Source organism: Coffea arabica, chromosome 5e (assembly GCF_036785885.1).
Source record: "Coffea arabica cultivar ET-39 chromosome 5e, Coffea Arabica ET-39 HiFi, whole genome shotgun sequence".
In the NCBI taxonomy this organism is placed as follows: Eukaryota; Viridiplantae; Streptophyta; class Magnoliopsida; order Gentianales; family Rubiaceae; genus Coffea; species Coffea arabica.
In genome coordinates, this window is record NC_092318.1 from 4,245,343 (window position 1) to 4,260,155 (window position 14,813).

At 36.0% G+C, this 14,813-nt stretch overlaps 1 protein-coding gene and 1 long non-coding RNA gene across 2 annotated transcripts; one reads left to right on the top strand and one right to left on the bottom strand.

Moving 5' to 3' along the window:
• Window positions 1-1,265: 1,265 nt before the first annotated feature.
• LOC113722742 (uncharacterized) lies at window positions 1,266-4,487 on the bottom strand. Its single transcript, XR_003456814.2, has 2 exons — window positions 3,941-4,487; window positions 1,266-1,534 (listed from the first exon to the last, which is right to left on the bottom strand). It is a non-coding gene; the product is annotated as an uncharacterized lncRNA (long non-coding RNA).
• Window positions 4,488-11,336: 6,849 nt separating this feature from the next.
• On the top strand, window positions 11,337-14,813 carry LOC113722740 (uncharacterized). Its single transcript, XM_072048318.1, has 2 exons — window positions 11,337-11,949; window positions 14,433-14,813. Exons 1-2 carry the CDS (start codon window positions 11,527-11,529, stop codon window positions 14,481-14,483), a joined length of 474 nt encoding a protein of 157 aa, XP_071904419.1. The 5' UTR covers window positions 11,337-11,526; the 3' UTR covers window positions 14,484-14,813.

Consider the following 14,813-nt stretch of genomic DNA (forward strand, 5'->3'; position numbering starts at 1 on the left):
TTTTTACATACGAGGGACTATTTTTGCATCGTTTTGTATGTCAGACACTAAAAATGGATTTTTTTTTTTTCAATGAGGACCCATGTTGATCATTCTCCCTCGTAATAAACTTCAGCAATCAAAGCAAAATGTACTGCATATAGCCTCAAATTCTGTTCCACAAGTTGAGCATAAATGTACGAAAACCCAAAATTGTACCTTGTCCCAATTGATAGAAAATGCAACAAAAAATAAAATAAAATAAAATACCTTAACTGGATATTAAAATATATGGACAACAGAAAGATGGCAGTGTGTGTGCTAATGTGTGAAATTGTGGAAAAGAAGTAAAACTAAAAATTAGGGTCATAAATGAATAGCTGGATTTCCTGCTCCTACGTTAGACCGCATATATTTAGACACTGAATGAATGGGTTGACGTCTTAAAACAAATGAGTTCACCTAATTACACTATCACCCAACTACAAGCCCTCCAAACATGCCCAAAACATGTCCAAATTGCCCATTTTGACACCCACAAGTTGTAACATACACATGTTACGCAAGTAAAAAGACTTCCCATCTTCCATGATACAAATGTTGCAGACTTGCCAGGAATTTTGAAAGAACCTAATATTAGAAATAAGGGTAAAAAATGGTGTTAGCTGCAGCAGGGGCATCAATCGCAAGAGGGACACCAACTTATCTAAATTACTTATACATGAGGCCACAGATTCCCACCTGAGTAACCATGGTGACAAGGCAGTTCAGAGATCAAACTGCATATCATTCAAAGCATTCTTTTCCCGCTCCAATATCAGGTAACCTAGATTCTATATAGTGTCCTAAGTTAAAGGCCTCAAAAACAAGAAAATGAATGTTCAGCAATACAACATATTTCGTGCAAAAAGAAGCTATCAACAGGTTTCTGCTGCGTCCCCTCACAACGCATCTAGGTGCCATTCTTGTGGAAAAGGTCATTAAGCTTTAACAGTGTCTTTCGACTTAGCTTGCAAGGATTCTGTCAGTCTTCAAAGAGACTGAAGAGATTAACAGGTTCTGATTTTTTGGCAGTCAAATGGGCCGAAAGAAACAAAACTATGGACAGTGGGAAAAGTGAGACACCATAGGTTGAGTTGGCTCCTACTTCCTGAGGGCTTTCCCAATTTTCAAAAGCTTACCTTACTGAATTTGCAGCCCAGACTATGGATAAAATGACAAATTGCTTAAGGCACTGGAATGCATGTACAAGACGGGTACGAGGTGAAGCTCTAAACTAGAGAGAATAGGAACAACAATACAATTAGCATATCAACGAAAAAACTTGATCAATCGAACATCTGGCCCTAACTAGCTGGTCAGAAGATTTTTACATGGATACCAAAAACAAATCCCTAATCACCAAATGACAGGGTTCATATGCACTACAGCCTTGGCGATATTGATTTTTATCGGTCTGAACTTACCAGATCACTTGCAAGGTAGATAAGCAAATCCAACTTGGTGCTGACTCCTAATAGCCTTGCCAAGTTCTTCACATGTTATTCCGCTCGTTCTAGTCCAATTGATAAGAAAATAACCAATGAGAAAGTTAATTAGTAAAATACAGACCCAAAAAGGCAAAATAAAATGGCAGACGACAAACTAGAAAAGTCATAAGTTCCACATTCTGTGCATCAAAAGCTGTCATGATGTCGACAGTAAGATGAGCAAATAAAGGGGAAACTTAACCACAATTCTGTTCACACCCTATATTAACCAAAACATATCCTGAAATTACATCAGCAGGTGCACTAAAATCAAGAAATTAATCGAGTAATGCCTCCAAAAAAGATTGATGCATAGTTTGCCACACAATAAATAAGAAACTAAATGAGGCTATTATGCTATTGAAATCTGTCAAACGTTTTTCAGAATTCACTTAATAATGGGAGAAAACTACAAAGATGTCATACAAGGCAAAAACTCTAAGCTTATTAATAAGATATCTAAGTGGTGCCAAAAAGTTCCAACCATAGAGTCCAGCATAAATCAAGTACAATGCAAAACAATTCTACTGTAATTGCAGATTGAAACCAGATTTTTTTTTTTGGGACATGAAAAACCTCTGCAATATGAAGCTAAAACACCAACATTGTTATTGTAATATACTTCATCGTTTGCAGATTGGTTAGCAACAGTAACATCAGTCTAATGTCATCTGAGAAAGGTTCAGGCAAAATTTGAATGGTGATTAAGAGAGTTAACAGAATTTTAAGCAGGACAGTGCCGTTTTGAAGTGCAGGCATTTGTTAGACTTGAGCCACATCAGGGGACGTGTGAAGAAGACAGTGGACCACCTGGATTCATTTGCTACATTTCTGCTTTCAGTGTATAAAAGGCTCATGCCTTTCATGTTCTCTTTCAGCTTTTTGGATAACCTTTCTGACCAGGGAGTTTCTAGCAATAGGCAGGAGATAATGTGGGCATAATTCTTTACACAAATTTGCATAAGATTTGGAGGAGGAAGTCCAGATGAAATAATTGTGGAGTTTAGAAAAATTGTGCAAAACAGAACTTTTGGAGATTAAGAGGATAAGTTTGAAACTCCAAAAGCTTTAGTAATTCCTTCCCTACTCCCATGCATGAATCCTCCTATGGATCTCTGTTTATGAGTGGTCTAAAAGTAGAGATTACACGTATGGTCAAACTGGTTAAAATCTACCACTTTGCAAGATACCAAGAAAGCTGTTTGAAACTGAATAGATCACTGAACTCTTGGTTCCTTCCCTAAGACTTTCACACTTTTCTTAAAAATGGACATAAACTAATTCTCATAATACGTCAACTAAAAAAGCCTGAACCCAGTCAAAACTCACCAGTTTCTCTTCTGAGCCCCAAAGAAAACCAGAGCAGAAACACAACCAAACTTCCAATAATTTCAGAAAAAAAATTACCCTACGAATTTCCAGGATAAAAGAGAGAAGGGACTCTCTGTCTCAAATGTGATGAACCCTACACTTTCAGGTATGTCTGTAAGAATGCCAACCTGAAATTCATATTGTCAGGAGGGAAGGATTTTGTGATTGCAGAAGAAGAAGAGGGAAGTGATGGATACTGTGACTGTGGAGGGGAGTGATCAGGATACTCTGATGGAACATTCAGTTCATCCTCTAGCTGGGGTTGCTAAGCATAAGACGATTAGAGTTAACGGGAACATTCAAGTGAAGCCGTTGTCCATCTTAATAGACAATGAGAATAGTCATAGCTTAGTGGATGATGGTATAGTCAGGGAGATCAAATGGGAGGTAAGGAGTACCAGCCCACTGCCTGTTACAAATGCAAATGGAGGGAAACTACTCTCTAGTAGAGTATGCAGCTTTTTAAATTTTTAAAAATGTGTGATTATGAGTTTCAGCATGTGGTCATAACCTTGAAGTTAAGAGGAAGTGATATGGTGTTTGGAGTGGACTGATTGGCTAAGTACAGCTCCAATGCAGATAGGCTTCTAGCAGTTAAGAATGAAATTGGAGGAGGGTATGTTGACCAAAAATGAAGAGATTTTCCTGAAAAATGACAGCCAACCAAATGGTGTCGTTGTAGGGTGGGGTGGCGTTGTTAGACTCGAGCCACATCATGGACTCGTGTGAAAAGGACGGTGGACTACTTGGACCAGCGAGTTACACTACTGCTTTCAGTGTTCGATAAATTGCCTCAAAAAAATTTCTTTCTAGTACCAGATTTTTCGTCTCACGAAAAGCACTCCGCTAAAGATTGTCAGCTGAATCAAGCACTAATGCACAAAACTCCTGCAGTCCACCGTATACGCACCACACATCATTAGCTAAAAGCAATTAAGCAAACACAAAAGAATTGAAACCAAACCCAGTTTGTATCGATCAAGTAGATGAAATGGCACCGGCATAATTTGACCGACACACAAGCACGAGACAGGATTCCAGAAAGGAGAAAGTTCAATTACCACAAGTGAGATTAATTGGCTTGCCATCTTCTCAACACTCCCAAAGAATCCTTTCTTGATTCCTCTGCGCTTCGCTTCTTCTCTGGATACAGTTAATTTCACCAACTCATTGTTTTCTCCCATTTCGAAGACGAAGGCTCTGTTGTCCTTGAGTTCAGAGACTGGTAGCGGGATCCCTTTCACATCTTCACTTTCAAGGGAAACCGTCCACTCCGGGTACTTTCGCACCACCTTCTGTATATGCTCCCAATGCTTGACAAATTCTGACGCACTGAAGGCGTAATGGTCCCCTGACTTAATTGTTTTTTCGTCGACGGCCTTCCGTACCCATTGCTTCAATTTCTCCTCATACCCCAGCCTCCACTCTGTGAAATTGACATCCTTACCAGAACGGTTGATAACAAGACAAAGAGCCTTGCCCATTCGACAACCAGAAATGCAGGTCGACTTGTAGCGATTTGTGATGAAGAAAGTAGAGGAATAGGGTTTAGAGGAAGTCAGTTAGCCGGAGAGCGGTGGCGTTTCCTTAGATGCACTAGACTGATATGATGAAGAAAGTAGAGGAGCAGGATTTGACAGGAAATTGGGTAGGGTATTTTCGTCTTAAACCATCAGAAAAGTTACTTTTTACTAATAAGTTGGAAGCGGGTGAAGTGCTAGCGCGAAATTATATGCGGCCGTTTTTAATTTGTGTCCACGTGTGACCAAAGTCAATTTGGCAGACACTTCAAAGGTTTCCCGTCAGTAAGTATAGTATTAAATTAGTTGTTTCTAAATTATTTGATCCGGGAATATTCCAATTCTTTTTTGGTTCAGCCTTGTTTCCATAAAGCTTGATGCGGTGAACAGTTGTAGCTGGAATCCGATTGTGTGATTGATTCCTTTGTCCATTTGGAAACTAGTTATTAGGAAGTTCAGCCTCCTATAAAGGGTTATTATCACTTTACTCCCTTAACCTTTATAGCTACTATTAATTTACTTCTAATGTTATTTTTTAGTTGGTTTACTTTCAAAACTAACGGTCAAAACAAACAGCGTTATATGATTTAAATGAAAGGACATATGTACTCTAAAATAATAGTTAATGACAACAATGCCCATTTGTTCTAAAGTTGCACTAAGCGGGAAAAAGACACATTACATAAGAAAATAAAAAGTTTAGACGTACCAAAAAGTTCAGATAATTTTTTTATACTTACGAAAAAGTTTAGATAAGTCTAGAAAAATTTCATAATATAACCTTGTAACTAAAGTAGTCAAGAAATTAAAAGAAGAAACAAGAAATAAAGAGAAAAGGAATTAAAAAATTAAGGGATGAGTGAATGGTTTAGGAAAAAAAGAGAATAAAAAAAAGGCTGGATATCATTTTAATAGAAAAGGAGTTAAAATAAATCAAGACACTTGCAAATGTTATGAGCAAAAAAGAGAAGAAAAAAGGGTTAAGGGTATTTTTGTCCTAAAATTTAGTAACAATACAGAAAAAGTCACATGACCAACTTTTCAGTCAACTTACTGAGCTGGCTAATGGAAATGAATAAATTGACTAAAAAATAATATTAGATGGTAAACTGAAAATAGCTTTAAAAGTTGGAGGGGTAAAGTGATAATAACTCTGTTATAAATACTAACAGTATAATAAGTTTTTGCTTGAAAAAAGAGTTGAATTGTGTTGAGTTTTGAGAGTGAGTTTGAGAAAAACCCTCATAGTTGAGATTTGTGAGTTATCAGGAGCGAAAGGTTACCACTTGATATTGTTATTATTGAGATTTAAGTTAATAAATTGTTCAATATTTGTTTATATGTTAATTCTCCTCTTTTTTCCACATATTTTCATATATATATATATATATATATTAAGATTGTGCATGTATTTTTGTACCAAAAGTAAATATTAAGCACCTGTAGCATATGCTTGAATTAACAGCCATGATAGTTATAAAAGGGACATGAAAGGTCAAGGTCAAACAGCATAGTGATAAAAAGGTAAATAAAGGAGGTAAAATGAACACAAGAAGCACACTAATGAAAGCTTACTAATCATTAAAAGATGTATAAGATACAAGAGATAACACATAAATACCTTGGACAAGATCTATAGCCTTAATAAGGAGTAATCAGACAATTTGACAGAGATGGTGGATCAGTACGGACTGCAGAGTAACAACTCTAATAGCAAAATTTATACAGTGACATATTACAAGATTAAACCATGGTGGAACAATCACTCCATAAAAACCAGATTACATCCATTCAACCGTTATTTTCTTTCAGACGGTTCTTCCTAGGGGTGCAAACGAACCGAATAACTCATGAGCTGCTCATAAGTTAATCAATCAAAGGATCTACTCAACTCAGCGTTGATAGAGTTCGAGTCGATCTCGAGCAGCTCATTTAGCCAAACAACTCGAGTTTTGATCATTTTTAATTAAGGTCGATAGCTCGTTGAATCTTATCGATATAGGTATTAAGTTCTTGTAAATTCCCAAAATACCTCATTTTCTAATCGAGTTCAATACATCGAGCTCGAGTTCCAACTCAATTGGGTTTGAGTTCGCTCGAGCCCAAATGAATCGAACTCGAGCATCTCAGAAACGTTAGTGAATCTAGCTTGATCCATAGAATTTCAAACTTGATTGAGTCGAGTTCAATCTCGAGCAGTGCTATATCAAGTCGATGTCGAGTTTAAGTATAGCACTGTTAGGAATCAATTCGACTCATTTCCACCTCTAGCACTTTCTTGCAAGCAGAAGCATATGGGAAAACAAAAATACAAGCAAACACTCTTTAAGCTAACTCTATAATAGCTATATACTTTGAAAGTAAAGGCAAGAATCGTGAAAGTATGCACTCATATGCTATACAACTATAGAAAGATTGCTCAACGCTAAATGTCAAACAAATTATAAGAAAGAAGAGCGAAAGAATATGGAGCTATACTGTGGAATTCCCCTCTGAAAGCTCAAATCATGAGGGTAAATAATAACTTACTGAATGTAGAAGGCATAATAACGATAATAACTTACTGAATGCGGAGTAAGAGAAGATGAAAAACAATGCATATGATAATAACAAATGAGGGAGCAGAACCAGAAAACCATATTCAATGAAACTAAAGAAAGAAAAGGGAAAGCATGCCAGGAACTAAAAATGCAGGGAAAAGCCACTACCAATAGCAAGGAAGTCGTTGATTAACTTACGAAAAGAAAGCTATCTACACTATATAAAAGTGGGAGTTACCTGAATGAACAGTAAATGAGTGTCTCAATTGGTTATTTGGCCATCTGTTGATTTGTTTGTCCCATTATGGTCCATTTGCTCGGTGCCATAGATTTGGAGACACTGAATTTGTTTGGACAAAGATAATTTGATTTGCAAAATTTGTTTTCACAAATCTCAATCACCTTTTTATCTTCTCAATCATTTTTTTATCTCACATACATCACATCATAAAAGTGCTACAGTAAATATTTCAAATAAATCATCCAAATAAACTCTTATCCAAACAAACTCAGTTGCTTTAGCCTTAGTTGTTGGCTACTTTCCGCTTGTGCAATTCGTTTTTGCCCTTTATTGAAGACAAGACAAGATAGGATGCGGATCTGACTTCTATGGAGTCTTCAGTCAACTCCACATAAATGGAGAATAAACTTGAGAGGGACACATGTTGATGCTGACATCAAGATATTTATAATAGACACAGGATTGAAATGATAGCTAGACAAAGAGTATTCTAACGGCACAACTAGAAGGATTGAAATGACAACCTTGTTCGTATGCACAACTAGAAGGATTGAAATTTTAACCAAGCATGTTGGGTTTGAATTGGATTTAGATAAGATTTGATTCATTAAAATGCCTACTTTTATTTAAACTTAAAATTTTATTCTAACAAGCCTATTATTAAATCATTGATTATTCATTTTTCATACCAAATATAATTGTATTTCTACAACATGTAATGCGAGGCAAACCAAATGAAACTTCACACTACGTATTTTTACTAGAATTGTTTCTTTAACTGCCCATGATATTTAACTATTATAAAAACAAAAAAAAATAGGTTATAACATAAAATTTTGAAAAAAAATATGATGGGCATTTTAGGTGTAATTAAAGGTGTAAATAAGTCGAACTCAATAGAATTACTTGCAAGCTTAAGTACCCGCTGATTGAGTTCAAATAGATCAACTAACTTGAAGAGCTCAAGTTTAAACCTAATATGTGAGTCTCGAAAATTTATCGAGTATAAACTAGCTCAATTACACTTCAATATTTATATATAATTTTATATTTATTAGTATAAAATATCTATCATGTCCTTTGTTTAAAAATGTATAAAACATTAGTTTGTATTACTTAAACTTGATTGGGCTCGACTAAACTCAATTGAACTGAATTGAGTTTAATGAAACTTTATTGGGTTGACTAAGCTCAATTAATTGAGCTTGATTGTGCTCGATCTAATTGAACTCAAGTAAGATAAAATAAATTCGATTCAAATTCAAACTCAACTTTCAACAGCTTAACAAGTTACGGTTCAACTTCAAGTTTTTTAGTAGTGTACCGTTTGAACTTGATTTGATATAATTGCACATTTAAATGTAATAACATACAGTAATATGTTTCTATATGTTGATGCATTACTTTTGGCAATAAGTAACAATTAAGCATGAGTACAAATTTCCATAAATATTAATTACAATTCTATTATCATAATTTTCTTCACTTGTTTATTAATTTATAACAAGCGTTCCATAATTAAATATATAATTCAAAACATTTTTTCTACTTGCAATATTTAGTTATCCTACTTTTTCAAAAGCGATATAAATAATCGACCACTAAATATCATACTTATTTGATGTTTAACAATTTTAATAATGAATACTTAAATTTTTGTATCTGTATATATAGTTGATAGCAGAAAAGGTTTATGCATGCTTGAGTGGGGCAAAATTAGTAAAAAAGCCATGAAGAGGCATCCTTATATTTTTATAAAAAATATTGCATAGATAAAGTCTAATATTCATAAGGAACATTTCAAGAGGATATAAAACAATTCTAAAAATCCTGGTGGCAAGGTTTCATTTTACGAGGACATAAGCAACTAATTTTTAATATTTTGAGAAACTATGAAAAATTTTCTGAAATCTTGGATTTATTTATGCTCCCTGGTGCTGCCATTTCGCCCCACTGGCGCGTATTTATGCGGAGTATTGTGGACCACAAAAACACCAAGATTTGACGGCACCGCACGCAGTCCAGCCAGCCCTTTTCAGACTGACATAGCCGGTTGCCAATCATAGGATCAACTACAAAAGACGCCTTAATATAAGGCGTTGACTTGATTGTCCACCCTGGAATTCCGGGATAAGATACACGTTATAGTTCTTTGTTGCTTTGTAATTTATTTGTTTTTGTCCATACTTTGTTTGACGCATTACTGTCTTTGTGTGGGCCACGGAGATAGGTGAGTTAATTCTTTGGAGGTATTGCTTTAGCCTTAGTTGTTTTCCTATTTTCCGCTTATGCCATTCATTTTTGCCTTGATTCAAGATCAATGTTACAAGTCGTTTGGCTGCTTTGTAATTCACTTCTTCTTTGGCCCTATTTTTTATTGACCCATTGTTCTCCTCTGTCGACCACAGAGGTAGGTCAGTTTTTCGTTTTTATGCTTCTTTGAATTGAATGATGAAAGACGGCTCCTTTCGTTTGAACTTGAATCTTCGCCATTTGACTCTGACTTGCTTTTGTTTTTTGTACATGCAATGCTATATATATCATCCGTACCTTTTACCTTTTTGCCTTATATTGTATTTATGTTATTGCCCTATATTTTTATGGTACATTTTTGTCCCTTTCTTTTTCCTTTTATAATTTAAAACCCATTTGTCATATCAATAAAATTAATAAATAAAACTACATAATTTTGTATTAAATAAAAAAATTGAACAGATATATTAAACGGAGAATCCCATCTACCTTGCATTGCTTTTGCCCACTCTAGGCAGAAAAGTGGACTTTTTTTTTTTTTTTTTTTTAGCAACGATACATTTGTATAATCTATTCTATCCTAATTTAGGGGGGAGGGGGAGGGGGAGCCTAAGGAGGCTGTGGTAGGGGATTAGTGAGTATACAGACCCAACTACATTAAGGGAATATTATGGCATAACTCTTAGATTTTTTTTCGCTGCAAGTGAGATTTGAACCCTCACCTACAGTCCAAAGAGGGACTTAAGTCCCTCACTAATGGACTTTCCTGCATAGATGTAATGGATAATTTCATAAACCTCCCCTGAGGTTTTATGAAATATCATCTAGCTCCCTTGAGGTTTTCAAAATCTCACTTAGAACCCCTTGAATTGACATTTTGGTAATATTGGAAGCCCTTCTAACCAAAAGTAATATTAAAAAGTTCATGTTTGAGGAGAGGGATTATTTTAGTGCCTTTAATACCCTTAGACTATAAAAAAATAAACATTTTACAAATCAAGGAAAAAAAGTACTAAATTGGAACCATCTTAAAAGTGAGGAGATAAAAATTGGTAAGATTTTATGTTACAGCCAATAGTCACTTCTACAGTAGGAAGAGATAGTAAAAGCAAATACTATTTTTTAAATCATTTCTACAAATAGAACCCTTCGTAGCATTGAAGGTAATTAAAATGTAAAATTATACATTTGAGTAAAAAAAAACTTAGTAATAGATGAAATTCAATTTCAATATCATACAAAAAATTTACTCAAAATAGACAGACTTTTTTTATGGGTGTGAAATATGAAAATTTTATTATAGAAAAAGTCAGAATTTGAAAAACTATTTGGAGTTTCAATTACTTTATTTCTCTTGCGCTCTACATGAATAGGAATAAATAAATAAATAAAGTTGTGAAACACCAAAAAAAGGAAAAAAAAAAGAACCTGCAACTATTCTTCTCCAAATGCATTGAATATTTCATTGATTAAATTCTATATTTCATTGACATTTGCAATTCAATTATATATATATATATATGTATGTATGTATGTATGTTTGTATAAACAATGTTAAAGAAAAGTAGGAAATTTAGAGAAAGAAAAACAAGTTCAGAAAATTTAAATATGAAGGTATTATTGACAATTTATCACCTTTGATATTAGTATATGGCCCTACTATCACTTCAAGGGTGCTAAGTGAGATTTTGAAAAGTTTAAGGGAGCTGGATGATATTTCATGAAACCTCAAGGGAGGTTTCTGAAATTATCCCTAGATGTAACCACGTACTTGCTAACGGGAAACCCTTGAAGTGTCTGCCAAATTGACTTTGGTCACACGAGGACGCAAACTGAAAACGGCCGCATATAATTTCGCGCTGGCACTTCACCCGCTTCCAACTTGTTAAAAAGTAACTTTTCTGATGGTTTAAGACGAAAATACCCTAGCCAATTTCCTCTCAAATCCTGCTCCCCTACTTTCTTCATCATATCAGTCTAGTGCATCTAAGGAAACGCCGCCGCCCTCCGGCTAACTGACTTCCTCTAAATCCTATTCCTCTACTTTCTTCATCACAAATCGCTACAAGTCGACCTGCATTTCTGGTTGTCGAATGGGCAAGGCTCTTTGTCTTGTTATCAACCGTTCTGGTAAGGATGTCAATTTCACAGAGTGGAGGCTGGGGTATGAGGAGAAATTGAAGCAATGGGTACGGAAGGCCGTCGACGAAAAAACAATTAAGTCAGGGGACCATTACGCCTTCAGTGCGTCAGAATTTGTCAAGCATTGGGAGCATATACAGAAGGTGGTGCGAAAGTACCCGGAGTGGACGGTTTCCCTTGAAAGTGAAGATGTGAAAGGGATCCCGCTACCAGTCTCTGAACTCAAGGACAACAGAGCCTTCGTCTTCGAAATGGGAGAAAACAATGAGTTGGTGAAATTAACTGTATCCAGAGAAGAAGCGAAGCGCAGAGGAATCAAGAAAGGATTCTTTGGGAGTGTTGAGAAGATGGCAAGCCAATTAATCTCACTTGTGGTAATTGAACTTTCTCCTTTCTGGAATCCTGTCTCGTGCTTGTGTGTCGGTCAAATTATGCCTGTGCCATTTCATCTACTTGATCGATACAAACTGGGTTTGGTTTCAATTCTTTTGTGTTTGCTTAATTGCTTTTAGCTAATGATGTGTGGTGCGTATACGGTGGACTGTAGGAGTTTTGTGCATTAGTGCTTGATTCAGCTGACAATCTTTAGCGGAGTGCTTTTCGTGAGACGAAAAATCTGGTACTAGAAAGAAATTTTTTTGAGGCAATTTATCGAACACTGAAAGCAGTAGTGTAACTCGCTGGTCCAAGTAGTCCACCGTCCTTTTCACACGAGTCCATGATGTGGCTCGAGTCTAACAACGCCACCCCACCCTACAACGACACCATTTGGTTGGCTGTCATTTTTCAGGAAAATCTCTTCATTTTTGGTCAACATACCCTCCTCCAATTTCATTCTTAACTGCTAGAAGCCTATCTGCATTGGAGCTGTACTTAGCCAATCAGTCCACTCCAAACACCATATCACTTCCTCTTAACTTCAAGGTTATGACCACATGCTGAAACTCATAATCACACATTTTTAAAAATTTAAAAAGCTGCATACTCTACTAGAGAGTAGTTTCCCTCCATTTGCATTTGTAACAGGCAGTGGGCTGGTACTCCTTACCTCCCATTTGATCTCCCTGACTATACCATCATCCACTAAGCTATGACTATTCTCATTGTCTATTAAGATGGACAACGGCTTCACTTGAATGTTCCCGTTAACTCTAATCGTCTTATGCTTAGCAACCCCAGCTAGAGGATGAACTGAATGTTCCATCAGAGTATCCTGATCACTCCCCTCCACAGTCACAGTATCCATCACTTCCCTCTTCTCCTTCTTCTGCAATCACAAAATCCTCCCCTCCTGACAATATGAATTTCAGGTTGGCATTCTTACAGACATACCTGAAAGTGTAGGGTTCATCACATTTGAGACAGAGAGTCCCTTCTCTCTTTTATCCTGGAAATTCGTAGGGTAATTTTTTTTCTGAAATTATTGGAAGTTTGGTTGTGTTTCTGCTCTGGTTTTCTTTGGGGCTCAGAAGAGAGACTGGTGAGTTTTGACCGGGTTCAGGCTTTTTTAGTTGACGTTTATGAGAATTAGTTGATGTTCATTTTTAAGAGGAGTGTGAAAGTCTTAGGGAAGGAACCAAGAGTTCAGTGATCTATTCAGTTTCAAACAGCTTTCTTGGTATCTCGCAAAGTGGTAGATTTTAACCAGTTTAACCATTGGTGTAATCTCTTGTTTTAAACCGCTCATAAACAGAGATCCATAGTAGGATTCATGCATGGGAGTAGGAAGGAATGGAGTTTCAAACCTATCCTCTTAATCTCCAAACGTTCCATTCTCCACAATTTTTCTAAACTCCGCAATTATTTCATCTGAACTTCCTCCTCCAAATCTCATGCAAATTTGTGTAGAGAATTATGCCCATGTTTTCTCCTGCCTATTGCTAGAAACTCTCTGGTATTGAATGTCTCCTTCAAGTACATGCCAGCAATAGCAGTCTTAAGGTTATCCAAAAAGCTGAAAGAGAACGTGAAAGGCATGAGCCTTTTATACACTGAAAGCAGAAATGTAACAATTGAATCCAGGTATTCCACTGTTTTCTTCACACTCCCCCTGATGTGGCTCAAGTCTAACAAATGCCCCCACCCCAAAACAGCACTGTCCCGCTTAAAATTCTGTTGACTCTCTTAATCACTGTTCAAATTTTGCCTGAACCTTTCTCAGATGACATTAGACTGTTGTTACTGTTGTTAACCAATCTGCAAACAATGAAGCATGTTATATTAACAATGTTGGAGTTTTAGCTTCATATTGCAGAGGTTTTTGATGTCCCAAAAAAAAAAAAAATCTGGTTTCCATCTGCAATTACACTAGAATTGTTTTTTAAGTCATGCTGTCTAGCCTTATATTACAGACTACAGAACTGTTGTGCATTGTACTTGACTTACACTGAACTTTACTGTTGGAACTCTTTGGCACCACTTAGATATCTTATTAATAAGCTTAGAGATTTTTCCTTGTATGACATCTTTGTAGTTTTCTCCCATTTATTAAGTGAATTCTGAAAAACGTTTGACAGATTTCAATAGCATAATAGCCTCATTTAGTTTCTTATTTATCGTGTGGCAAACTATGTGTCAATCTTTTTTGGAGGCATTGCTCAATTGATTTCTTGATTTTAGTGCAACTGCTGATCTATTTTCAGCATATGTTTCGGTCAATATAGGGTGTGAACGGAATTGTAGTTAAGTTTCCCCTTTATTTGCTCATCTTACCATCTACATCATGACAGCTTTTGATGCACAGAATGCGGAACTTATAACTTTCCTAGTTTGTTGTCTGCTATTGTATTTTGCCTTTTTGGGTCTGTGTTTAACTAATTAACTTTCTCATTAGTTATTTTCTTATCAATTGGACTAGAATGAGCGGAAGACTGTTTCTAGCTGTGTGCACCGGGATGAAAACATGTGAAGAACTTGGCAAGGCTATTAGGAGTCACCACCAAGTTGGATTTGCTTATCTACCTTGCAGGTGATCTGGTAAGTTCAGACTGATAAAAATCAATATCGCCAAGGCTGTAGTGCATATGAACCCTGTCATTTGGTGATTAAGGATTTGTTTTTGGTATCCATGTAAAAATCTTCTGACCAGCTAGTTAGGGCCAGATGTTCGATTGATCAAGATTTTTCATTGATGTGCTAATTGTGTTGCTGTTCATATTCTCTCTAGTTTAGAGCTTCAACTCGTACCCATCTTGTACATGCATTGCAGTGCCTTAAGCAATTTATCATTTTATCCATA

Excerpts from the sequence above, each read along its gene's own strand:
- LOC113722740 (XM_072048318.1), top strand. The coding sequence starts at position 11,527 with ATGGGCAAGGCTCTTTGTCTTGTTATCAACCGTTCTGGTAAGGATGTC. Across the intron at positions 11,950-14,432 it reads GCCAATTAATCTCACTTGTG|AATGAGCGGAAGACTGTTTC; the intron begins GTAATTGAACTT and ends CAATTGGACTAG.